The following is a 27,042-nucleotide window of genomic DNA, read 5'->3' as shown; positions in this document are numbered from 1 at the left end:
CAAAAATATATGGTCATAACAGACAGTAGTATGTTTGTTGATCACTCTCTCACTCCATCACATTTCCAAAATCGTCAAGAGATCCTTGTTTCTGGCTCAGTTAATATCACAGGTTAATAGCTAATTACTAGGCTAGCTGCCCCTGTGGGCCACTTTAAGCCTAGCCAATTTCTCTCCCAAAGATGAGAATCAAACCCTGTACCTTGTGTTTGTAAGGCAAATACTGTAACAATTAAAACATTATGGATTGACCTTAAATTATAATATTACAGATTATGTTATGGAATAATCTTACCTTTTCTGTCTGAATGAGTAAGTCATTAACTTCTTTAAAAGATAGCCTTGCTATACATATGGAAAGCAGACAGTATCAACATGGGGGTAACAACAACCAAGTTTCTAGAAGGCCAATATGTTGTAAGTTTAAACAAACCTGTGCCCTTAGGTGACACCTAATGAAACTAGTGGGTCATCTCAAATGACCCTTAGCAACAAGCTGATAGCTCATGCGTTGAAGAGTGGCCTAATGGTTGTGGGCATAGTTAAAAAACTGGAGGGCACATACCTCTCAAGTGTACGCCATTAAGAGGAAAGTTCCTCATTTTGAGTCTTAAGAAGTCCATGTTCCTCACAGTTCCTAAATGAGATTCCTAGTTGAAGCTGTTTGTAAGGTTTTATTAAGTATTCACATTTTGTCTATTTGTTCCACATTATAAGAGATGTGCCTTCTTTGAAGGCTGGGTGCCGGGCTGGCAACTCTGCACCGTAAAAATCCACTGCCAATCATTAGCACACCAGAGTTCTGCTGTGGCAACCCCTAACCGGGAAAAGCTGAAAGAGCTCCACATAAGAGATAGTGTTCCACATTTTGGAGACAGAATCCCATATTTCGTAAGAAAAAATATCCATGACAAATAGAACAATGCATATGCTCTAGCACCAACATTTTCTTGCAAATTTCAAAAAAAAAAAAAATATATATATATATATATATATATATATACTCACATATATATGCTGAATGCTAGTAGTTTTGCATCAGATTATATTGCAACTAACTTTACTGCTATAAAGAGAGCGACATGGTGCAAGATTCTAAAATAAAGTAGATGTAAAGCAAATGCATGGGTTGCTAGATCAACGGCAGTACAAATCCACTGCAACAGATTATGGAAAATAAAAGTACTTTGCACAACTCCAAAGACTAATGAATTGCTTAACACATGCACATACAAATACAAAGCCAAAAAAATGTGAAGGTCCCAAGATGGTATTCATTAATCCTGTGCAATGTGGAGTAAGGCATGTGCACCACCTACTGGTACCCTAAAGTCCTACACAATTAACAACACAAAAAACAAATGTACACAGGAACAGGTGAATGGTGTGGTATAAGAAAACTGTAAAGATGAAGGAAAAAAGCAAGTACCGAACCAACAAGGCTTGGCAAAAACAGCTATTTATTAAACAAAATAGAAAGTAAAAAGTGAGCGCTTTTGCGACACTATCGCTTCTTCAGACTGATAAACAAGTAGAAAGACATGAGTTTAAAAAGAAAGCAAAACCAATCAGCTATCCTATGTAAATCTGATGAATTAACTAAAAGGCACACACAACAAAACAACAATTGTTATAAATACAAAGGAAACAATGCAAATAACATCTAAGTTTAAAAACAACATTAATGCTTAAGTGGATGTGCTTTCAAGAAAGGTTTAAGGCTAGAAACGCCATTTAAACCAGGCAGTTTCTCTGCATTCAAGAGCGAAATCCATTTCTGTTCAGTCCTGTTTTATTAGATGCATCACACCCTCTAATACTAACATTCAAAACCTGGAGTACAAAGAACTTAAAAGTGTGTTCTGAGCCATGCAAATGCATTTGTGCCTTTCTGGTTCCTAATGTCCCTATAGTGTTCGAGAATCCTGTCTTTCAGTGGTCTGTTAGTTTTGCCTATGTAGAAGGCATGACAGACCTGGCAGCTTGCAAAATAAACAATATTTGGAGTTCTGCAGTCAGCATAAAAATCAAGTCCGATTTTAAAGTCAACATGAGGATGCATGTAGGTTGAGCCTGTAAGTATATACTTACAGGCTGAACATGATCTACAGGAAAACGTCCCATACCTAGTAGACTGAAGCCCTTTAATACAGAGTTATGAATTACAGCACAAATGTTTCTTCAATGACTAATTGTTTTTAAATGCAAAATGTGGTGTACTGTCTATAGTCCCTTTCAGTTCATCTATTGTGTGTAAGATATTTCAGTTCTGTTTTATGACTTCACAATATTTACTGATGTCACTAGTTAGGTAGAGAGACTCAGTATCTCTCACAGCTGCAGTGGCTTGTGGAGCATCAGGTGGAGTATGGTTGCCAAAACAGGCTCTACATTTCCCTTCCCTTTCTTCCCATGCAGCATTAACTTTAGAATCAATCTCTACCTCTTTGTAGCCTCGATCTAAAAAAAAAATCACGCTTGAGAGAGTCAAGTGATAAATCCAATTGAAAGTTATCATTGTGCAATCTCATTACTCTGTAAATCTGCCCTATTAAAAAACATCCCAGGTGACAAGCTTGGGATGCATGCTATTTTTCTGCAGGTAGTTGTTCTTCCTAGTGTTTTTTTTTTTTATAGACACTAGTATACATATTATTAAGGTCTTCTTTGTTGCTCTTGACATCTAAGAACTCCACTTCTACAGCAGAATATTTACAGGTAATAGTGCCATGCAAGTAGCTGATAAATTCATTCAACAGTTATGACGAGCCAAGCCAAAGCAAAAACATATTATCAACAAAATGTACATATCAGGCTGTGTTCTCTTCGTAAGCGTTATGTAGCAGATAGGATTTCTCCCATTGCACTAATGCAAGGATGGTGTAGCTATCGGCACAGGCTGTGCCCATAGCCACGCCAACCTTCTGTAAAATGAACTCATTCTCAAACACAAAAACATTGTTCTCAAGCACAAGCTCAAGTAATGTACAGAGCAAATTCACTTTCTCATTTGTAAAACATCTCCTGTCATTGAAAAAAACCTGTGACATTCTCTACTCCCCAATTGTTGGGTCGAGCGTAACAAACAAATAATCCTTAGACAAAGTAGATGCTTTATCAAACAGTTTAGCTAAAAAGGACTTAGTGTCTTTTAGGATTGTATTATATTCATCTAGAAGTGGATGTAAGTTTTTCAACAAAAATTTGTAGTGGCTCTGTGCTCCAACCCTTACCAGAATGCTTTGCAATTAATAAAGCCGTTGGAGTACTGGTTGTTTTCAATAGGGTAACCTATGGGACAGCAATGGCAGACTACACAATGGTGCTGCATTTGCCATTGTAGCGATTCTTCCTTCCCAGTCAGTTTATTGCTTAGAATACAGTACTGATCACCACATAGGCACCAAAAAGCAACGTAAAAGTGCCCTATGATGCAGGTATATCATACATTCTCTTAACCTATTGTCTTACATCTTGGCATAGAACACTATAGCTATAGAAGCAGGCATAAAAATTAACCAAATTAAGAACCTTCCCACCGCTAATGAAAGTCTAGAAGCAAAAATCTCTTAAAAGGCAAAAATATTCAGTGTAAAAATAAGTGTGTGTGTGTGTGTGTGTGTGTGTGTGTGTGTGTGTGTGTGTGTGTGTGTGGAGTAATCTTTGTGATGACCAGCCAGTACAGTGACAAGCCCACACTCGTACAAAGACCTCAAATATCCTGGGTCCCTTTTTCTGCTGTCAAGAGCAAGACAGTATAAACGTGGATCTCAGAAAGGGTAAACACTCCTGTCAAACATCTGTGACTTCATAGTTCAACTATATCTGCACCCCTCAAACATCAAAGTAAAGCTGTGCTCTGGCAACTTTCATGACACTCCTACTGTCCATCTTGTATTATGATGTGAAGCCAGTGCTGTGCTGAAAAATGCCACACACACCTACACTCTATAATGCAAAAAGGAAAAACTGCTAGCATTTTGTAACCTTACCTGTATGGCCTTTGTAAAAACTGAAAGGACTCTAGAATACTGGAAAGAACTGGAAGAAACTGGAAAGAATGTCTTTATCTTTTAATTACTCAAAATTGGACTGAACAGCTTCTAGTCTCTCCTTTATGTCCCAAATCTTGTACCTTTCAGAATAAAAGTCTACATACACTGTACAGGTCTTCAGCCTGGTCTCTGTTGACCTTACAGCCTTCTCTAACCACTTTTTGCAGCCGATTGTGGCAGCCAGTGGTTTATGCTGTGGGCCAAATGTTTCACTGGGAATGACTTTGTAATTTTCAATTCTACCCCCAATGTCCTTTCCTTACTAAGAGCACGTCTACCGGAGTTGCATGTTGGACACTATTGTATGTGAACTTGAGACTGTCTCTCTTGTCAAACCATGTGTTGGCCACTATCAAGCCACTTGCCAAATATAAGTCTAGAATGGCCTCTCCTCCTTTAGTCCCATTACCCCAGCCATGCAAACTCAGCCAGTCCTCATAATCTGTTCTGTGTATCCCAATATGTGCATTAAGTCCTACATTATCAACACCAACACGTTACTCTGCAACTGCTGCCAGAATACATTCCTCTTCACTATCATAACCCTGCTGTGGATTGTAGGCTGAAATTATGAATACTGCCACATCCTGATACTGGAGTCTGAGTGTCACGAGTCTGTCGCTAATTCTGATGACATCCCTCACTGTCTTCTGAAGCCTCTCACTCACATTTCTCATACCATTTCTAGTCCATCTTCCCCTACTGAGTAGTAAACTCTGGATCCCAAGCCAAGTGGCTTTGCTGCACTGTGCTGCCCTTCCATCTTGTCTCCTGGATACAGAGAATGTGCAGCCTCCTCCTTACCATGATATCATCCACTTCTAAACTGTGTCCTGTCAGTGAACCTACACTGGGTGTACTAATCCTTGGCTCATGTTTGGCAGGTTGATTGGTTTTACGTCCAGCTTTCACTCAACACAACTACCCCAGGTAACTCAGGTTTGACAACTGGACACTAATTGGCTAGCAGCTTATTGCCCGGGACTGCTGGGCTTTGTCAGGCACTAACCAATAAGGTCACACAGACCCCTTCCACCATAAGCATGGGTCCCTGGTGGAGGTCAGAGTTGGCCATGTTCTCAACCTACTTATCACTGGCAAACACCCATGCCTGTTGTTAGCAACATTAGTCAATGTGATCAAATTACAGAGAGTAAATTTTTACATCACCAAATCAAGTGGCTAGTCCTGACACGGCAAGCAGTCTGTGATCTGTGTACTACAGACAATACCCAAAGTGGTTTCTCTATACAACTCTTCCCCCAACGGACACCATCTAGATAGAGAGAGAGATCCCACACTGACACTGAGAATCATTTTCAACTGGCCACACATGATTCTTTGGAATTTAGTTCTCCTGTAGAATCTAGATGACAAATGGAAAGAACAAGTAAAGCGATAACCTAAAGTCATCCATGCTTTTGGCCTTTGACTTCTAAAATTGTGTTGAATCAAGAGTCCCAATTGTTGGTTAGTTGACTGCTTAATGTACAACATCTGGGATAAGCTTTGTCCTTCTCTTTCTTGCTTTCATGAGAACTGCTGGTATGAGAGGAACAGGCAAGAAGGCATATAGAGATTCTGGTTTCAGTGAATGGAAAAGACACTGGTCATCCAAGTAGGGGAGGCAAAAGCAAAACTTCTGTATCTGGTGACTGGTGATGCAAAAAGCTCCCCTCTGACGCCCCCCATTCCACATGTCCTCAGAAAGTCTCATCTGCTCGCCAGTGACCTACTTAGGCATAGTGAATACTTTTTACTGTGGCTGTAGGCTGCTTGAGGATTAATGTCCAAATTAATGACAAGGTCTACCTTGCAGAGAGTTAGGAATGGGTTTCTCCCTGCATGCGGATGCACTACACATGGCTTTATTATATGTTACCACTCGCAGAGTTCCTGGCTTGAGAAGTGATGGAAATATTTAGATACCATAATCCTCTTATATTTAATGCAGGGTCCTGATCTTCTTAGGCCATGTGCCATGTACTCCAAAATGGGAGAATGTGGGACTTCCATGTACTGCTAATGCATCTATGGTTAGTGTGTGGTTCAAACACAGGATGGAGAAGGTTAGCCTTAGGTTGGAGCTGACTACTGTTGCCAACTACAAAAGCACTTTCTCTGGATGAAGGGTAAAAAACAGAAAGTACAATTCAAAGTACTGAATGTATTGTTTCCATATGTTTTTGAGGTAATACCAAGTCTTTCTTATATGAATGTTGACAAGTATCTTGGGACTTTAAGGAATGTTCTGGCTGTCAGATGGGCATTCTGTGAAGCTCTTAAAAAGGAAACAACCAAGAGCAGAATTATGTCCTAGAAAATGCTTGAGAGAGGGGGAAAAAAGCAGAAGAGTTGACTAGAAGAATCAACAGTATGTTGGAAATGAAGCAGAGACGGGGTTTGAGAGAAGGAGATGAACAGGAATAGAATAAGAAAATCTGGAAATATTAGACTTTCTTGAACTTGTACAGAACTCTAAAGCATATGCTGTACTTCATATGTCATTAGCGTTTGCAGAATATCAGTAACTTGGAAATTGACAAATGTGGGAATTACAAAGCAATACTTATATTTCTGAAATGTGATATTACAAGAAAATATGGAAATATTGGACTTTTTTGGACTCTGTTAAACTTGTAGGGGATTCTAAAGTATATGCCCTACTTCATTTCATTAATGTTTGGAAAATATTCAAGAGAGGGGAAGAGGAGGGAGAAGGTTAATTATGTAAAACAACTTTTTTCTTAATACTATTTAAATGGTGCATGATTTTCTTTGCATGTTCTTGTAATATGGATACTAATGTAAACGGGTGCTCCTGTTTTTTCTTTTTGTTTACTTCTCCCTTCTTCTCTCTTTCTCCTTGTTCAGTTTAGGAAACATAAGCACTGTGATGTAAAAAAAAGATCTGCTTAAAAGAGCATGACAAAAGAAAAATTAGTGTGCTTTTTCTCATCTTTGCATAGGGTAATGACTGGGTTAAGGACATTAGCTTAATATAGTAACAAGTTTTATGAGAAAACAAGTAAATGAAAAAAATATGAATATTATAAGGCTTTTTTTTCTAATAAACAGTTTTGTGTCTGGTTCTCATATCTCTAGCAGGCAATCTCATAAAGAGAAATGGCTTGGAAAAAAGTGTTTTTTGAAAGCATTAAAGCGTTTTCCTAGCTGAGAAAGCTATAAAGATAAGACAAAAATCAGACAGCACTTAATAGAGCCACAGGCTATACCATGCATCTTAGCATGGATAACCTTTATTTTAGCTTAGCTAGAGTCTGTGTGTGAGACTGTCATTTTGGAACATGTATTCCTATTAGGAAGATAAAACTTCAATACTGGAAGATGTATATAGTTTTGTGTGTTATTAAGTTGATAGGTTTTCCGATTTGATTCTTGGCTGGAGTGCCTTCTGTGTGGAGTCTGCAGGTCCTCCCTGTGGACAAGTGAGTTTTAAAGGCATGCAGGTAGGTGTGTGGGTGTTATGTGTGTGCCTTATGTGAAGGTTAGGCATGGGGTGGCAACTCGATACAGTAAAAAACACCACTGTGAATCAGTCTGCAGACTGGTGATCAGTTATGGCGACCCCTAACCAGGAAAAGCCAAAAGACTTTTTTTTATAGGAGACACACTTGGAAAGAACTGGATATATAAATTTGAAAAGAACGTTTTTCAGGATGGTTACTCAGTGGAATACATGGGGCAAAGGAAGAGAGGGGTACTTATGTTAATTGCAAGAAGAGCTACAATAGTAATAGAAGAGGATAAAAAGAGCTAAAATAGTAACAGAGGAGGATAAAAAGAACAATAATGGTAGATTTGTAGTATCAAGGGTCTAATGGCAAGTAATGAGGATTACACTGGTATGTATTTATATTTCACCAAAAACTGCTATAATGGAGCTTAAGAAAATTCTGGGAGAATTAATCAGCTTTCAGGAAGGAATATTACTTATAGGTGGAGACTGGAATTTGTTTTGCAATAATGAAGATGTGCTGGAGGGCCCAGAAGGGAAAATACAACAAAGGAAGGTAATTTTTTAAAGAAATTTAAGAAAATATTTGGCATAGAAGAGGTGAATTCAGTACTAGGAGTTCAGAGTGAATTTACATATTCCTCAAGATACAAAAACTGAGCTAGGCTAGACAGAATTTACATTTCACATGAACATATGCATTTAATCGAAGGTCTTAATACTCACCCAATAACTAATATTAAAAAAAACAGGGTAATGAAATAAAAATGAGACACAGGAGCTTTCCCACCTGTTGAAAAGAGAGGAATTTAAGCAGTGGGTACTGGAAATTACTCAGGGGCTATTAGAAAATATAGATATATCCTCTGAAAATACAGCTAGGGATTGGGATAAAATTAAAGTGGAGTTTAAAAATAGGATGGAAATAAAAAAGTGAGACATTTAGAGGGACTGACAAATATTAAAGTACTGCACAATAAGGGGAATTTCACAGAACCAGAAGAGAAGCAAACGCACAATGCTAAACAAACAAGGGATAACCTCAATAATATGCAGGAGTTTAGAAAGATTGCTGTTATGCAACTGTGTGTTGATGATAACTCTAGAGCACAAAAAGTTTTAGTACAATGACTCAGACAAAAGTAAGTAGAAAGGGTCATCACCAAGCTAAGGGAGCCTATAACAAGGAAGATAACAAGGGATCCTGTAGACATATTAGAAATATTTTGAAAATTCTATAAAAGGCTGTATAAAGCACAGAAATATGGAAAAGGCACAAACAGAAATGTTTATGGAAGAATTAAATATGCCAAGGTTAGAGGTAGAGGAGGCTCAATTACTAACAGTTAGGATAGGAGAAGAGGAGATAAAAATGGCAAAGTATAACTAATCTACAGGAAAGCCCCCAGGAATAGATGGTATTCCTGTGGAAGTTTGGAAGCTAGGAAGGGGAAAACCCGATAAGGACCTAGAAGGTTTTATTCAATGATATATTAAAAGAAGTTCCAACAACCTGGAAGAAAGCTGTGGTAGCTGTAATACCTAAACAGGGTAACATTCCATCAGATCCACCTTCATACAGGCCCATTTCAATAGTAATGCATGATTACAAAGTCTATAATGGCAACAAGAATGGCAAAAGTGATGCCAAAATTGATAGACATTGATCAAAGTGATTTTGTGGAAAGGAGGCAAACATCTGATAACATTAAAAGAACACTGATGATCCACAGGGAAGCAGAAAGTAAGAAAATATCACTGTTGTTGGTGGGTCTTGATTCAGAAAAAGCATTTCGCAGAGTAAGCTGGGACTTTGACCAAAGATATGGAAACATTTGCATTCCCTGATAAAATCATAAGGTTGATTATGAGGAACTGGTGGTGAAAATTAAAGTGGCTGGGGTCCTCTGTGATGATCTCTGCTTGAGCAGAGGAACCAGGAAGGGGGGGGGGTGTCCTCTCTCTCCTTTATTTGCATTATATTTAGAACCACTGACAAAGAAAATAAGGGACTTAGAAATTCAAATATATACTTGGTATGGTAGTTAAGAAAAGGTTGCTCTGTTTGCAGGTGACATTATTTTACATTATTAAAACCAAAAAGGAACATTACAGTGCTGTGGAACATACTGACAGAGTTCCACATCTTTTCGGGATAGAAAATTAATGAAGCTAACAAGGCAATTGCAGTAAACTATGTACCCACACACAAATTGGTGCAGCAATATCCATACTTATGGGGACATGAAAAATGAAATATTTAGGAGTATGGATTAAAAATTACTCTAGTGTGGCAGCTAAGGATATGCGGGAACAGAGAAGGAAACTAAACAAAAAATAATTTAAAAACTGAGAAATTGAAGCTCTTATATCGATATCAATAATAAAATACAAGCAGTTAAAATGTTTTAGTCCTTTTAATCTTATACACAGGTCAGGCATATTTTTATCAACCAGAGGAGAAGTTGTAGATAGCAATTAATAAAGAGCTGAAGGATTTTGTCTGGGAAGAGAAGATCGCAAGAGTCACGTGGGATAATCTTATTCTTTCAATAGAGCAGGGCAGATTAGGATTACCCAATTTGAAGGGGTATTTCAGAGCAACACAGTTAAGGCTCCTATACACTGTGCAAGTAGAAAACTATAATTCAAAGAGGAAAAAGATGATGAAACAGGGGGGAAGCTCAAGAAACAAGGAAAGACTGGGATTTTGGATGCAGACCTTTAAGCAGAATAACAATCATACAGAATATTGTATTCATAAAGTAGCAAAAAGTATACTAAGAACTAATCCAACAAGGGAATGGAGAAAGTAGATTCTGCCCATATGGATGATTGCAATTAGGGGTACAGACAATAGGCAAGAGGGGGCTGGAATTTACTGGAGAAAAATGGCAAAGGAACCAAGGTATTGGGGGCAAATAACTAGAGAGGTAAAGGTAATAGAATGGGAAAACCCCAAGAACTTATTTAGACGGCACGTTAGAGATTGCCCTCCCTATCAAGGACTGATAGCAGAGTATCCTTCCTTTATCTGCAGGTCTAATTTCCACTGAATGCATTTCCCTCAGGTCATATAGAGCATATTATTCTTTTCTCAAGTTATAAAATACAGCTCTTCTATCTGAATTAAATGCTTCCCTTATTTGCTTCTCACATACTGATACATAGGCTTCTACCATAGGATTTTTTACATATTCACATTGTTAGTTATCTGTCTTTTAAACATAGGCAAGAGCCTTAAAGCACTAATTCCCTTCCACATGGTTCTATAGACATTCACATTTGAACTTGCATACTGTTTTTAACAGTTTTATGTCTATTTGTTTTTTTTCTACTATTTTTAAATTAATTGAATCGGATATAAATATTTAATTGTTTGTCTTAACTGATTGGTCACTTTGAAAGTATGTACCAAGGAAGGTATGGGATGTTTTATTAAGTCTGATGAAGTGACCTGGAAGGTCGTGAAAGCACTCACTTTGTCCTTGGAAAAAAGAATTTTCCTTCTACTGAGACAGTTCGACTTTTTATACATACTACTGGCTCTGAGGTGAAGACCGTGCTGTTCATCTGGTACCTGTGTTTTGTCTTTCTCTCTCAAAATTTCTTGCAGACTGCTCTGTCAGAGATGCTGGGTGAGCAAACTGATGTAACAAAAATAATTTCCTTACTGAGCTATGATACAGAATTGGAATTGCCTAGACATATCAAGGCCTTGCCGAGTCTAATTATGATGGCTGCCAAAAAAGCAATTACTAAAAAATGTAAATCAAAGTCTAAACCAACTTTACTAGAAGTAGCAAAGATAGTAACATAGATAAAACAACTAGAATTAGGAGCTTTAGAAAAACGTAGGAGCAAATTACTTAGGAAAAATGGGAAGTGTGGGATCAATACATGGAGAAGAGGAATGAGGTTTAAACTGAATGAGTTATGTAATGGTTGACGGACAATGACTCGATATATTACAAGTGATATATAATGTTTGCAGCTACAATTGTGTCAGAATAGAATGTATAATGTTTACAACTGAGATTGTGTTTGTATGGTTTATTTTCATTTGTATAAATTTAGGATTGGTATATCGTACATTATAATTTAGCAAAGAAAAACACTGACTAATCCAAACTAGGCCGCTCTGGTGGAAAACGGGGATAATGCCCGACTACCGCCCAGGAGACCTAGGTTCAATTAGTAACTTGGGTAACTGACTGAGGGGCAGGTAGAGATGGGCATGCCCATCCTGGGTGGGACAGCATGACAGGTGGGTGTTCATTGATGAACCTTTTAGTGAAGACACGGTACAAAGAATGAAGTTTCCCTCGGACGTAGTCAATGAGAGTGTGAGACAACAAAAAGGAATGGATAGGGCATATAAAGACCCTCTCGAATGGATACAAAGGCAGCTGAGCCCCCAGGACACCCTTAGAATCCAGGTTTGGCCCAAGGAGTAAGTTGGAGGAGTAGGAGATTAGCTGGTGTAGCATAGACATGGGACAGTGGGGGCTAGGTTGGTAAAATAAGGTCAAAGTGACACAAGAAATTAAAAAAATAAAGACCAGCTACGCCAAACTTGGTACAACTATAGTCATGCCACTGTTAGGTCAACAGTTAGCTTACACACAGTTTCACTCAGATCATTATGGAAGGTCCACAAAATCACATAATCAACCTGAAACATTTACTTATTTTACTGCTGCCTAAACTTACTCAAATAGATGTACTGCAGCTATATGCATCACCTGCTATTTTGTGTTTAGGTTCCTATCGGCTATGCTGATATACTTCAAGCAGAGAGTAGACATGTAGAGGTGCAACCTGGAAGTCAGTATAACTGATTAGGCTGACTCAGTTAGATTTTTTTTCATTTAGTTTCTCTACTGCTGAACAGCAACTTCATTTAACCCACCTTCCCTAATCCAAACAAGTAAATTACAATCTCTTCCAGAGAAGTAAAACTACTGTGTATTATATGAATTCATAGCTGTAAATACTAGGTCACAAGGTGAAATTTTCCTTCAAGGCACTGTTGATATTTACTTTAGTCTTATTACATACTCTCATTTTCCACTTTGTTTAAATGAATTTGCTAACCAAGATGAAGAATTTTAAGGCAACATCAGAACAGTCATCTCATGGGATGTGCTCAAGGAAACAATAAGGCCTTCTTCCATATTGTTATGTTGTAATATTTTCAAAATATTCATCTTTCCAAATATACAATGTGAACTAAAATACACTATCAATTTGCAGTAAGAAATCAATAACCATTTATAAAAACAGCTTCAAACTTTTAATGTTTCAGAAAAAATGCAGTTTTATAATAAATCATAACCTTAAAAAAGTTATGTATGCACTATAACATTCTATCTATGTTGTCCATTTTAATCCTTCCTCGATTGTTAGGATAACTGCTGTGACCTCTTTGGATCTCCTCACATCCACAAGTGCAGCAGGTTCTTTGCCCTGATCCACCTTACGGGGGAGTCACCACAGGATTCTCTACTCCACGACTGCCCCCCCCCCGGTCTCCTTTATGCCTACCTCCCCGTTACCCCTAATCCCCAAATTTCTTCAGAAAGCATCTTGAATGAAAAGAACAGTTATCCTCATTGCTTCTTACTGGCCTTGTCAGATTTGGTTTCCTCTTCTTTGGCCTCATCTTCTTCGTCCTCTTTTGATCCTTGATCCAACTCCAGACCTACTGTCTCACCTGACAGATGTGAGTCATCCAGAAATTCAAGGCCTGAAATTGATCGCATGGTTTATCCAGTTCCATTGATCGCTAGACAGTCCAGGCTCTCCTTCTCTGTCCGTCACATTCTTTTATCATCCCACAAAGCTTCCACTAGGAAAGTTCAAAAAAGTAAATGGAAAAGATTTGTCATTTGGGTGTAGCAAAATAATTTAGATCCCTTTTCAGTACAGACTCCTAAAGTTCTTGAATTTCTAACTTCAAATTTTCATTGAAAGCACCAGCTCTTCTACTGTAAAAGTACAATTAGCTGCCATTTTCCAATTTTCATATAGGAGTAAATAACTTTGCAAAGGCCTTCTAAGAGCATCTTTCCTATTTAGACCTCCATTAAAGGCTCCCACTCATCCTTGGGATTTGAACATTGTTTTGCAAACTTTAACCTAATCTCCATTTGAACCATCAGCTAAGTGTGAACTAAAATTATTGAGCTGGAAAACTGTCTTTTTAGTGGCTATTACATCTGTGATTACATGGGCAAGCAACAGCATAGCCAGCTAGAGTTCTGTAAATAATGTGGGCAAGTAACAGCATAGCCAACTAGAGTTCTGTAAATAATGATATGTCCTTTGACTATCAAACTGATTTATACAAGATGCTTGTGTTACAAATGAAGCACTGGGTTCACAGAGAGGGTGATGGAGGACTTGGCTTGGACACACTGTTGAGGACCTAACAATACAGCTGGGCTTGGACACTTGGCTGAGGATCTAACCCTACAGCTTGGCCTCTGCTGAGGACCTAACCCTACAGCTTGACTTGGACACTTGGCTGAGGACCTAACCCTACAGCTGTACCAGTGGGGAGTGTTACTGAGGACCTGGAGGGAGACAGATACAGAGACATCCAGACCCTGGACTGAGTGTGTTCCCTGTGTGCTCTTAAGGGAAACTGTATTTAATAGAGAGAGGTCTGCATCTGGAAATGCTGAGTGTGTCCATTTGTATTCCAAGTGCACGTCCCTCTACAATGTCAGTGGTGAGGATTCAGGCTCTTTGATTACTGAACACCACATATTGGTAGCAGTGGTGGGCATCACAACCTCTGCCAGAAGAGTATTAGAATTACAGGCCCCATCATCTAAACCTCCTTATTTGATTTTTCATAAGGATAGAGTATACTTATGGACCAATCATTCCTTTCTCTCAAAGGTGGTGTCAGAGTCCAATATTAATCAAGTTATCAACCTTCCAGTCTTCTTTCCAAATTTCTCAAATAAAGGAGAGTACATTACATCTTTTGGATGTTCACACACAATTACGGTTTTATCTATATAGAACCAAAAACTGAGGAAACTGGAGCAATTATCTGTTTCTTTTTCATAATCAAAATTAGGCAGACCGGTTTATAAAGTGACTCTAGCCAAATGATTAACTGATTGCAATACCTTTGTTAATGAAAAATTGGGCATGCCTTTACCAAAAGCACATTCCACCACGTTTATGGCAACTTCTTCAGCCTTTTTATCTAGATCTTCACTGGATGATATTTGTGCAGCCGCAACTTGGGCTAATCCTCATACTTTTATTGCTCATTACAAATTGGATCTGGTCTCTAGGGAAAGTGTGGCTTTTGGCTCAGTGGTGCTCAGGAATATCCTTCCTTAAAGTTCTCCCAGGATTTTGGTACTATGGACTCTGTCCCAACAGCTGAGGAATGAATGAAAATGACAACTTCAGATAAAAAATGTTGTGTACTCACAATAACATTCCATCTGTGTTGCCCATTTTCATTCTTCCTCAACTTCCCTCCCACCAACCCCCTCCTTGTTCAACTCTTGGAAGAACTGAAAGATGCTGTAGGAACTGCTGTTCCTTTGTCTGAGTCCCAGATTCTGTTATTTTATCATTTCCTACTGCTCTGCAGTTATAAGGAGCAGCAAACAAGACCTGAGGTATGCGTGAGAGTTTGTGTTACACGTGCTGGAAAAAGTGGCCGAGTCGGATACGAGGATCAGATCTGAACCCAGCAGTTTATCCTAAAAACTGAGGAATGAATGAAAATGACAATATCAGATCAATAGGTACTCAATGCATTAAATTTCAAATCGCTGGACATTCTGGTAAAAAAAAAAAAAAAAAACTCACCAAATATCAATTTTAAGACCATTAGATACTAGAAACTGGATTGTGTCCACGTGACCGCATAAGTGAAGAGCTGTGTTCCCTTGGTAATCAGTAGCCAGCAGATCCCCACCAAATTTGTGCAAAAGCTGGCAAATATCTACATTTCCTCTAGCTGCAGCAAGATGAAGACCTGTTCTGCCACGGCTATCCCGAACATTTGGGTCAAAACCAGTTTCTACTAGACGTCTGCAGTAGTTGAAATCTCCATCAATGCAAGCTTGCAACAGTGGAATATTGGTCTGAGAGGAGTCATTTACAAAAATATAGGACATTTTATCACTTCAGGATCACACACCTGCAAGTGTAAGAAAAAAAAAAAAAGATTTAATGCAGACCACCTCCTAGGTTGTGGGACAGACTGCGGATCTATGCTATAGTACATTAAAGTGCAGAAATTCATAATCTTTTCTGTCTGCCATTTTATTAAAATAAATAAACATTATTAGAAAAAAAGCAGATATTCTTATTTGAAAATCTATTGGAAATCACATTCAGCAAAAATAAGTCTACCAAAAACTGGTCAAGCCTGTAAAAAGACAACCGTCCTAAAACATACTAACCTTTAAATTTTAAGCAGAACTGTAGCCCCATAATTTGACATAAAATGCAACACTACTAATTCTAAGCTGAAGAAATCATGGGCACTCCTCTGAGATGTATGTTCTATTTGAAAAGAAGTTCCAAGAAGAAGAGATTTAAAAAGGCAAAACAGCTTGCCCAATACAATAATCATAGGTGAATCGATAGTGAGGCACACTGATGTCCCACTCACTAGGTTGAATAAGGAGAAGGTAGTAGTCAGCTGTCTATCAGATGCCAGAATCTGACACACAGCACATGCACTCAGGTCACTCCACAACAAGTACAATGTCCATATGGGTGTAAATGACCTGAAACGCACCTCCCTGGACTACATGAAAAGAGATATGGTGGAGATCTCGGATTATGTGACCCAGGCAGGTATGACCCTAGCCCTGAGCAGCATCCTACCATTGCCCAGAATGATACCACAATACAAACAGAAAATGACTGACTTCAACAATTGGCTTAGTTTCTCAATGCTTTGCCAGAGATGGCCTGCATCTGTCACCCCTGGGTTTCCGGGTACTGGCTAAGGCTCTTGCTCACCCCTATAGTGCCTTTTTTTAGGCGGTGTTCCAAAGACCAAATGACGACTGTACAGCTATAAATAAATGTAATCTGAGGGTCATGCTGCTCAATGCTAGAAGTCTAAATCTCAAGATGCACTCGCTCGAACCACTCCTCAAAATGCAGAACATCGACATTTTTGCTGTAACTGAGACGTGGTTAAAAGCAGCAGAAAGCACCCCTGCGCTACCAGGCTATAACTCATTCCACACCTTTAGGCCCCAGAACATGGACCGAAGCTCCAAAGGTGGTGGCGTCTCCATATTTGTAAAGGATATGCACACCTCCAGACAAGTAGCCTAGCAAAACGCATCTGAGATACTCCAGGTACAACTAACATTGGGTAAGACGGCGATTCAGGTTGTAGCCTGCTATAGGTCCCCAACAATGTCCCAAGACTCACTCCACATTCCTAAGCACCTTGGAAACTATTAAGATCCAACCCAACACTCATACTAGGTGACTTCAACCACCCCTCCATTAGCCGGGAAAACTACTCATGCACCAATGCACTGGCCCAACGCTTCCTGGAATTCATCAATTCCAATGTCCTGGACAAGCTCATTCTTGCCCCCACTAGAGGAAGCAACATCCTTGACCTGGTTATTACTAATACGGGCAGCCGTTGCTCTACACCAGTAGTCAATTCCTCCCTGGTTAGATCCGACCACAAACTGATCACCATGGAAACCCACATCTGACCCACACCGCCCGAAAAGGTACCCACCATGGAAAAACTTCTCCAAAGCTGACTTTGGACTCCTAAAAATAGATGTGGCTAACTTCACGGCACCCATGCCAATAGAAAATAGATGCATGACTGCTGAATCATACCCTAATGCACTGTACGAACACATACATAAATGCATGGAACTAGCCATACCAAACAGAACCAAGATGCTCTCCTCCAAAAAAAGGATGCCAGTCTGGTGGTCCCCTACCATTAATAAACTCTACAACAGATGGAAGAAACTGTTGCAGAAAAAAGTGAAGTCCCAAGAATGGAAAAATTCCCTTATTAGCCTCAACAAAAACTTGAGATCCCTCATCAAAACCTCCAAAGCAAAGCCAGCTATGAAGGCACAATTGCGTCAAACACTAAAACCAACCACAAAGCCTTCTATAATTATATCAATAATCTCCATGGCAATACCCAGATTTGCTCTGAGTTTCTGCACAATGATACTTCTTATACAGAGCCAACAGATATTGACAACTTTACCCCAAAAGGATCAATCTCAATACCGGAAGAATGCCAGGCACCCAACATTACTGCAGCACAGGTTAAAGCTGCATTGTCTAAGGCCAAGAATACAGCTTCCATGGGATCCGACAATATCCCTGGCTGTGTTCTACATGAATTACAAAGTGAACTGGCATCACATCTGTGTGCTCTGTTCACTCATAGCCTCAACTCAGGCTTTTTCCCTACCGAATGGCACACTGCTACAGTCATCCCTCTCCATAAAGCAGGAGTGACTATAGACCCTGGAAATTATCTCCCCATTAGCCTGACAAGTCTGATATGTAAGGCTACATCATCATGGACCTAATTAACAAGGATATAGGGAATCTCCAATCCTCTAGATCCCACGCAGTTTGGTTTTGTGAAAAGTAGATCGTGCCTGCTCAACCTGGTTGACTTTGAGTCAGACACCAGATCAGTGGATGAAGGTACGGCAGTTCATACAGCCTACCTTAATCTGGCCAAGGCTTTTGATACCATTCCTCACTCAGGAATTATTGATAAACTCAGGAAACTAGGCATCAACCCCTATATTGTTAGGTGGGTTGCAAATTGGCTTACAGATAGGACCACAGTGTGAAAGTAGTGGGCAGCAAGTCAGACTGCCGACTAATTATGAGTGGAGTCCCACAGGGATCGGTCCTTAGTCCTCTCCTATTTGGCATTTACTTCTCAGAAGTCCAGGCCAACACAGAGGGACTCTGGCTGATCAAATTTGCAGACTGAAAACTGGGAGCCATTATTAATTCCTCAAGTGATGCAGACATCCTACAGAAAGGCCTCACTGAGACCAATAACTGGTGTCAAAACCATAGCCTTAAGCTTAATGCCAAAAAATGCATCGTCATCCCCTTTGGAAAAAACTCAGTTCCCACTAATTACCACATTGATGGGAGCCCACTAAACACTGAAGGTGTTATAAGAGATATGAGGACACAGGTTAACAGCAATCTCTCCTTTGACCACCACATTACCACTGGTCAGAAAGTCCTTCTATGTGGCACACCTCATTACCAAGGGTTTTGCATCCAGGAAGAAAGAGGTCATCATTTCTCTCTACTCTTCCCTCATTACACCAATCATAGAGTATAATGCCCCATTTGGCATGTACCTCACTAGACACCTGCAACAGCTGGAGGCCACAAACGTACCTCACGAAGAGGATCCTAGGACTTAAACACATGTCCTACATGGACAGACTCAAAAAAACTCCAGCTATTGTCTGTCTCATATAGTCTACTAAGAGGCAATCTTTGCTTGACTTACAAAGCTATGCCTGACCCAGCTCTGTTAGAAATGCTACATCTATAGAAATCCGAATCCCTCCACACCACATGCTCCAGAGATTTCAACCTCATTACCACAATCAACAGAACATGCTGGAGGGACAGGTTCATAACCCAGAGACTACCCATGCTCTGGAATAGACTTCCCATACATGTCAAGCAGAGCACCTCACTAGCCCTCTTCAAGCGAACTCTTGATGAGTGGATGGGAAATAGAAAGTTCACCCCAGGGATCACTCCAGTGGCTCTACTTGATAGATGCACTGGGAACTAACGACAGGCGGCACAATGCCAGGGCACTTCTTTGGGCTAGGCTGGTAAAGGCCCCAGGGCCATTAGCCTAGTACATACATACATACGAACTTTGTGCCAAATTTGTGGTTTGGCACCTTCTGGCACAAACATTCAATCATTTAAGATTCAGCTTTGAAAACACTTTAATTTTCTCCAATTAATATGGAAATCCATTAAGAATGGTTTTAGAAAATGCTATGCTTATGCAACGATTCACTTAGAAATATAGTTGAATTAGTACTCTTAAATAGTGAAATTATGAAAATGTTCCATTGCCTTTATGTACAAATATACACAAATGGTTGGATTAAGACAATAATGTCTTTCTTCCATGGCTTTTTCATTGGCCCCAATGGCTAGCTGTATCCAGCAGTACAGAAAATAACTACTAGCTATTAAAACAAACAAACAAAAAAGGGAGGGGAGCTAACAGCAAACAGTTTGGAATATGCTATTTGCATTTAGCACCATACTTATCCCTAGCTCCACAACACCACCTGATTCAAAATACATTTCTGCATTGCTGAATCTTACATTGCACACTGAGACTTCTTGTCTTTTTATATAAATACACAGCCATTTAGACTTTATAGTAGCAAAAAGCAGTTAAGGCTACTTTTTAAATTCCAACATTTTTTTTTTGTCCATTTTTTATATTTAATCTTATCCTAAACACTTACCTGGTCATACACTGGGCAGTCCATGCCCTCTCCCAAGTTCCCTACAAACTGCAATATGCTACAGTACCAAACTGCCGAGTGCAATGGCATGCTCAACAAGGGAGACACAGACTGCCAAACTTCCTGAATGAAGGCTTCATTATTCAACAAAAAAAAAAAAAAAAAACCCGAAGGTGGAAGATTTACTTGCTATCTAGTATTCCAGGGGGTAGAAAATTCATTATAGATTTTTGCCAATCATTACTTAATATAGGCCTACAGCCTACTCCAACATCCCTTTACATTATTTGTATATCTTCCACCACCCCCCCCAACCTATTTGTATTTGATGCAGACATGCTCCAGACACATGGTACAGTAAGTATCAAGTATATCATGGATTTTGCAATATAAATAAACAAATAGCATTTAACTTACTGCTTCCTACATGAGCATACTCTGCTGAAAAGCTAAATTGCTGTATAGCCTGCCAGAGTACACTCATCCTATCAGGTACTTATTGTAGTCTTGTGACCAGTACACTCATCTGTGAGTTTAAATAGTTATTACCATTGTGATATTGGAAGAAACACACACCTAAAATTAATGCACATATGTGCATCAGTACATCGTATGTATCTGCATCACATTAAAAACGTGTACCTAAGAAAATCTGTTAAGAAAATATTTGCAGCCACGTTCCCTCACTGTTTTACTTGCTTGTGCAGTTACTGCCAGAGCCTGTTCTAGCCTTCAATTACAGCAAAACTCTTGACACATGAATCTGCAAAATGGAACTATCTTCTTGCAGTAAATGTTAAATATTCTGCAGTGGCAGTTTGCTTGAATAGTATCAGCAGCTGTCATTCTCCAGAAACTTGTACTTTTACCTCTAATCCCACCTGTCTGTTCTGTTGAATTAGAACTCTACAGTCAAATCCCATCCAAAAAACACAACCAGAAATGTTAGCAAAGTTCCCCAAGAAGATTAATTTCTGCTCAACATAAGGATCCTCATGCATTTACAACACCTGCTTTGGGACAGTGTTGAAAACAGTTGCCTATTTTTCAGAACAACCCTAAGGAGATAAGACCTGATTATCCAATAGGTGTCTCCACACTTCTTTGCTTGGGGGCTTTTAAATGTCTAATGAAAGTGAAAAGTTGGATAATAGGTTATCCTTTTTATACTCTAATTCATAACTAGGACAGTGTCTTTCCTGCTAGTCATAGGATCACAGGAAGTTACTAGACTAATGGCACTAGGGCCCTTACAAGCCTAACCAAGTTCTACTATTATTTCCATGATCAGCACCTATTGCCCCTGTCCAAGAGGGACACAGGTGAAACCCCCAGGGTGAATTTACATTTACCCATCCAATCGTCCAGACTGCATTTGAAGATGGCTAATGAGCTGCTCTGTTTGACATAAAGTGTGAGTCTGTTCCAAAGGTATGGTAATCTCTGGGAGACAAATCTGTCCCTCAAGCAGGTTCTATTAATATCACATACCAGGTTAAGGTCTTTAGAGCGAGTAACCGTGTAACATTTGACTTATGGAGATGCAGCATTTCCAATAAAGCAGGGTCAGAGATTGCCTTGTGTACAAGGCACAGATCGCCTATGAGTAGTCTGTATGAAACAGAATAAAGTGACAGTGATTTCAGAAGATCCACATAGGACAGATGCTGAAGACCTAGAAATTTCCTTGTGAGGAACCTTTGTGGTCTCTCCAATTGCTGTAGGTGCTTGGAACGGTACATACCAAAAGGGGCGTTGTACACAATTATTGGCCTGATGAGGGAAGAGTACAGGGATGGTTATAACTTTTTTTTTTCTGGAGGCAATGACTTTACTTATGAGATGAGCAATATAAAATGCCCTTCTTACCACTGTGGAGACATGGTGGTCAAAGGTGAGGTTGCTGTCAACCTGAGTGTCCAGGTCTCTCACCACTGAGTGCATACCTAAGGTGTTGCTTTGTTGTGGTAGTTAGCCAGAACATCGCCCTTACCAAAAGGGATGATAATACATTTTTTTGTATTGAGTTTAAGACCATGACTTTGGCACCAATCTTTTGTTTGTGTAAAACCCTCTTGTAGGATGCTGACATCATTTGGAGATTCTATGACCTCCCCAATTTGCAGTCATCAGCAAAATTTGTCAGCTACAGACCTTTAGTTTTTGCTTGCACTTCGGACAAACAGATTCCAAACAGTAGAGGTCCCAAGACTGATCCCTTTGAACACCCCTGGTTACAGGTCTGCTGTTGGAGGTAAATTCCACCTATTTTGACTATATGGGTTCTATCAGGGAGCCAGTTAGCAACCCATCTAACGACATAAGGGTTGATACCTAGCTGAGTGAGTTTGTCAATGATGCTTGAGTGGGAGATAGTGTCAAATGCATTGGCTGCCTTGAAGAAGTCCACCAAGTTTAACAAGCATGATCTTCCTTTGCCAAATTCAAACCAAGTAGGGCCAAGTGTTTAGAGATAAACCTATATCTTTGTTGATTAGGTCCATAATGATTCCCTCCATGGCCTTGCAGATAAGGCTAGTTAGGCTAATAGGTCTAGAGTTCCTTGGGTCAGTGGACACACCACCCTTGTGCAAGGGAATAATGGTGGCTGTTTTCCATTCAGCTGGGACAAAGCTGGTGCTTAGACTATGACTGAAAAGAGTACCCACTGGTGTTGCTAATTCTTGTTGGAGCCCATGTAGGACCCAGCCTGGGATGTTATCAGGTACCACAGATGCTGTCTTCCTGGCCTTAGAGAGGGTGTTAATGACCTGCTCTTTACAGATACAAGGTAGAGAATAGGTGGCAGGGATGTCATAGGGTACATGTGGCAGGAACAGGGGAATGCAGTTTTCACAGAACCTGTCCATAGGCTCAGTATATGTGGTATCATTAACAACCAGTTTGGCACAAACCTGTAGCTGTCCTGTTAGGTTACAGATGTAACTAAAGAACGCCTTATGGCTGCCATTACTTGAGGAAGCTAATTTGGATTCATAGTTTGCTTTGGAGGACTTCACAAGAAGTCTTATTCATTTTTTAAGCTGATGAGGAAGTGTCTCAAGTTTAAGAGGGAGAGGGAGTGAGCCCTACATAGCAATTTCTTCCTTTTATTGTAAAGCCTGTTAATGTCGGTTGTCCACCAGGCAGATTTTCTCTTCTTTGAGGAGCTTGTTTTGGTCCTATCAGGTAAAGCTGAGTCAATGCAGTTATGCAGGTGTTTGTATAAAGCATTGGTGTAGAACTCTGCACAGTTGCCAGTTTCATCTGGGGGGGGGGGGGTTGAGAAGCTATTTATACCATCTCATAAGAGGTTATAATCTTCTTTGGAGAAGTTTTTTTAGTTTAGTTACTGGTTACAGGTCTGCTGTTGGAGGTGGGGGGGTCAGGTGTGACAGTTACTTGAAATTAGACCAATTTGTGGTCAGATCTCACCAGGGAAGACCTCACAGTGGGGGTGCTACAGTGATCCCCCGTACTGGTAAGCACCAGATCAAGATGTTGGCACCCCTTTTGGGCGTGTTAACCAGCTGGCCCAGGGCACTGGAGTTAACAAAGTCAAGGAACCTTTGGCATGTGAGCATGAGTAATTTGCCCAGTCAATGGATGGGTAGTTAAAGTCATCCAGACCCATGGTGTTCTGATGTATCTTGATAGACTCAAGTAGATCCAAATAGGCAGAGTGAGTGTCCTGATTCATGGAGAGGGTCCTGTGGCTGGCAATGACTTGAATAGGTGTCCTACCATCAGTTAATTGCACCAATTAATTTCCAGGGAATCATATTGTTTGACCAATCTGGAGGTGTATTTATCTTTAATGAAAATTGATGCACCACCTCCTTTAATTTTCATGCCTTCAGTTTGTGGCCTGAATGTGTGGAAGGAGGTGTAACCCGGTATGGATGGGGTGCTTTCCACAGCCTTGATCCAGGTCTCCGTGGCTGCACAAATGTCTGCTTTGAGCACTGTTTCCAGTGAGTGCAGTTTTGTGTTAAGACTCCTAGTGTTTAGCAGTATAACCTTGAGGTTGATTTTAGATGGAGGTTTTACTAAAATCACTTTGTGTTCTTTGCAAGACACACACAATTCTATTAACAGTTACAGAGGAGTTTTAGCAAATAGGAGGGTCCCCCACATTGCAAGCACTACCTAAGAAATCAGATGGACTTTATGCCTCTCTTTGGCATTTCCCCTTCCCAAAGTATTTTTTCTGGTTTGGGTTCTGTCCATCATTCATCAAGGATACTTCATGGTGTGGAAATCCCTTCCACCCTTTCTAGGCATTCCTCAGGCACAATTGCCCTTTTTTTTCCAGAGGCACTTTAGAGTCTTTTGTCTCAAGGCACCATCCAAGCATTTACTGGTCTTCAAAGGAGGAGGGGTTTTATTCCAGAATGTTTTTGGTTCCCAGGAAAGAAGGCATCTGGAGGCCCATTCTGGATCTTTCTTGGCTCAAACACCTTTATGAAGATCCCTTCCTTTCGAATGCTGTTCCTTCAGACTCTGTTTCCTCTTCCACCTCCTCAGGCTTTCCTGGTCCCTCTGGATCTCAAGGATGCCTTCCTATCTTCACATCCTTACTCATCCCCTTTTCAGAAAATATTTGCATTTCTCAATTTTTTCCGTACATTTTCAGTTCTCTGCTTTGCTCTTTGGCCTTTCTAACCCAAGGGTCTTCACTAAATGCCTCGCTCCTGTGATTGTCTTTTGCAGGCTGAGGGAGATTTGAATCGTTTTATTTACATGGAAGACCTCCTCACTCAGGCTTCCTCGCCACTTCCACTATGCTATCTGTCTCTTGTAAAGCCTAGGGTTTAAGATAATTTTCCAGACATCCTTCCCGATTCCTTTTCAGGATCATGTTTTTCTGTGGGCTCTAGACCATTCCTATTTTGGCTTTCCTGCCATCACCCAAGGTTCTGGTTCTAATTGCGTTTTTTCAATCCCTTCTTCCTTGGGTCTCTGTTATGACTAGGGAGTTCCTAAGGGCTCTGTATTACATGGCTTCCACCATTCCAATGCTTCCTCTAGCCAGACTCCACATGAGGAAGCTAGAATGATTCCTAAAGTCAGTCTGGCTTTAACACTGTCCCGCTTTAGGCTTTCTAGTTCCTCCTCTTCCAAGTCTCATAATAGATCTTCAGTGGATTCCTCAGCTCAACCCAGGACTTCTTTTTTGACCTCCAGTCCCCTCTAAAGGAACCTTTCTTGGATGCCTCAGACACTGGGTGAGGAGCTTATTTCAACCCTCTGAAGGTTCACGGTCTTTGGCCCATTCATCAGAGGGAGGTCCATATCAACATCAAAGAGATGAAAGCTTTCTTTCTTGCTCTTCAGTCCAGCCATACACTTTCTTCCAGGGCCCCTCAATCTTTACAGATAATACTACAGTAATGTGGTAAATCAACAAGCAAGGGGGGACACATTCTTACCTTTTGTGCTGACTATCTCTTCAGGTTTGGGATTTGGCTGTCCAGTATCAAGTGACTCTTCAGGCTGTTTATATTCCTTCATGACTAAACATTGTGGCAAACTCTCTGAGCAGGTCTATAACACAGACTCTTGAGTGGATGCTTCACTGAGCTGTGTTGTTGGACATTGTCCACCAGTGGGGTACTCTTCAGATAGATTTTTTTGCCTACCTCTGAACAGACAACTTCATCTCTTTTGCCCCAGAGGCCCCAGTCCTCTCGCATGGAAGGTGGATGCCCTGTCTTTTTCTTGGAAAGGGCTGTTTGTCTATGCCTTTTCTCTCATACCTAGGGTCCTTCTCAAGATAGAGCAGAGCCCCCCCCCCCCCAAAAAAAAAATCTTGCTAGCCGCTCCCTTTTGACCCAGAGAGCATTGTTTCCCCCTTCTTCTGCATCTAGTCAAATGCAAATCACCACAACTCACCTCACAAGGTGGACCTATTTCATACAAGACAAGGTGGCTCTCATCCATCCTCACTTGGCCACTCTACAGATAATCCTGTGTGTCGAAATGGAAGATATTTTCAGTCTGTTGCCCAGCTCATAACCAGGATCCATTTTTCTGTGGCGGTTCCTCTGGTTCTCTCTTACTTGTGTGATTTGTTCTATGCTGGTCTGGCTTACTTTTCAGTTAAAGCTCATTTTTCAGCTATTTCTGCATGTCTGCCTTTGACTCCTCCTTTGGCCTGTAGGTTTGAGGTCACACAATTTCTTAAAGGTATCCTTCACATTACGCCATCCAGGAAGCCTATTCCTCCTTCAAGGGACTTTAATTTTGTTATTTAAAAAAATGACTGGCTCCTTTTCAGCCTGCAGCTTCAGTTTCCTTGCAGCACTGTAGATGGAAGACTGTTCTTCTTTTGGCTCTTACTTCAGTTAGGACGGTGTCTGAGCTTCAGGCTCTTACAGCTGTTCCTCCTTTTGCAGTTTTTCATGGGGACAGGGTGTCTCTTCATACTAATCCTTCTTTTATGGCCATTGTTGTTAATGAATTGTCTCTTAATCAGTCTATTAATTTGCCCACTTTTTCCCTCCTCCACAGTCTGCCAGTGAGAAGTTTCTTCATACCTTGGATTTGCATAGATGGCTCAGATATTATTTTCATAAGACTAAGGCCATTCACAAGTCTGAGCAACTTTTTGTTTCCTTTCCTCCTAGAGCTCCTGATCTAGCTGGTTTCTAAGCACACTATTTCTTTGTGGATCTCTAAGTCCATTTCTTTTTGTTACTCCTTTCATGGGAAATGTCTTTCTGCTTCTGTAAAGGCTCATTCTACCAAGGTTGTGGCTTCCTCTGGCAGTTTTTACAAAGGACTGGATACCAATTCCATAGTTTCAGAGTATAGTACTAGGCTATCTGCCCTGGGGCATTTGTAAGCCTAGCCATAGTGATGTGGCTTTTGCCACCCCATGAAATGGTACAAAAAAATGTAAAGAATAAATTTAGAATACTGTGCCTCTGTCTAGTAGTGACACAATGAAGGTCCTCTTATATAATAG

At 40.2% G+C, this 27,042-nt stretch overlaps 1 protein-coding gene across 1 annotated transcript in view; it reads right to left on the bottom strand.

Annotated features, from left to right (window-relative positions):
• ANKRD46 (ankyrin repeat domain 46) overlaps positions 1 to 27,042 on the bottom strand; it is a 155,225-nt gene that overhangs the window by 102,757 nt on the left and 25,426 nt on the right. Inside the window, exon 3 of the mRNA XM_044057177.1 lies at positions 15,379 to 15,712. Within this exon, the coding sequence (XP_043913112.1) occupies positions 15,379 to 15,689 (311 nt within the window). The 5' untranslated portion in view covers positions 15,690 to 15,712. The remainder of the gene's footprint in view (positions 1 to 15,378; positions 15,713 to 27,042) is intronic.

Source organism: Protopterus annectens, chromosome 15.part0 (genome assembly GCF_019279795.1).
Source record: "Protopterus annectens isolate FY-2018-M chromosome 15.part0, PAN1.0, whole genome shotgun sequence".
NCBI lineage: Eukaryota > Metazoa > Chordata > Ceratodontiformes > Protopteridae > Protopterus > Protopterus annectens.
The sequence above is the reverse complement of the archived record's forward strand: the minus strand, read 5'-3'. Positions and strand labels throughout refer to the sequence as shown.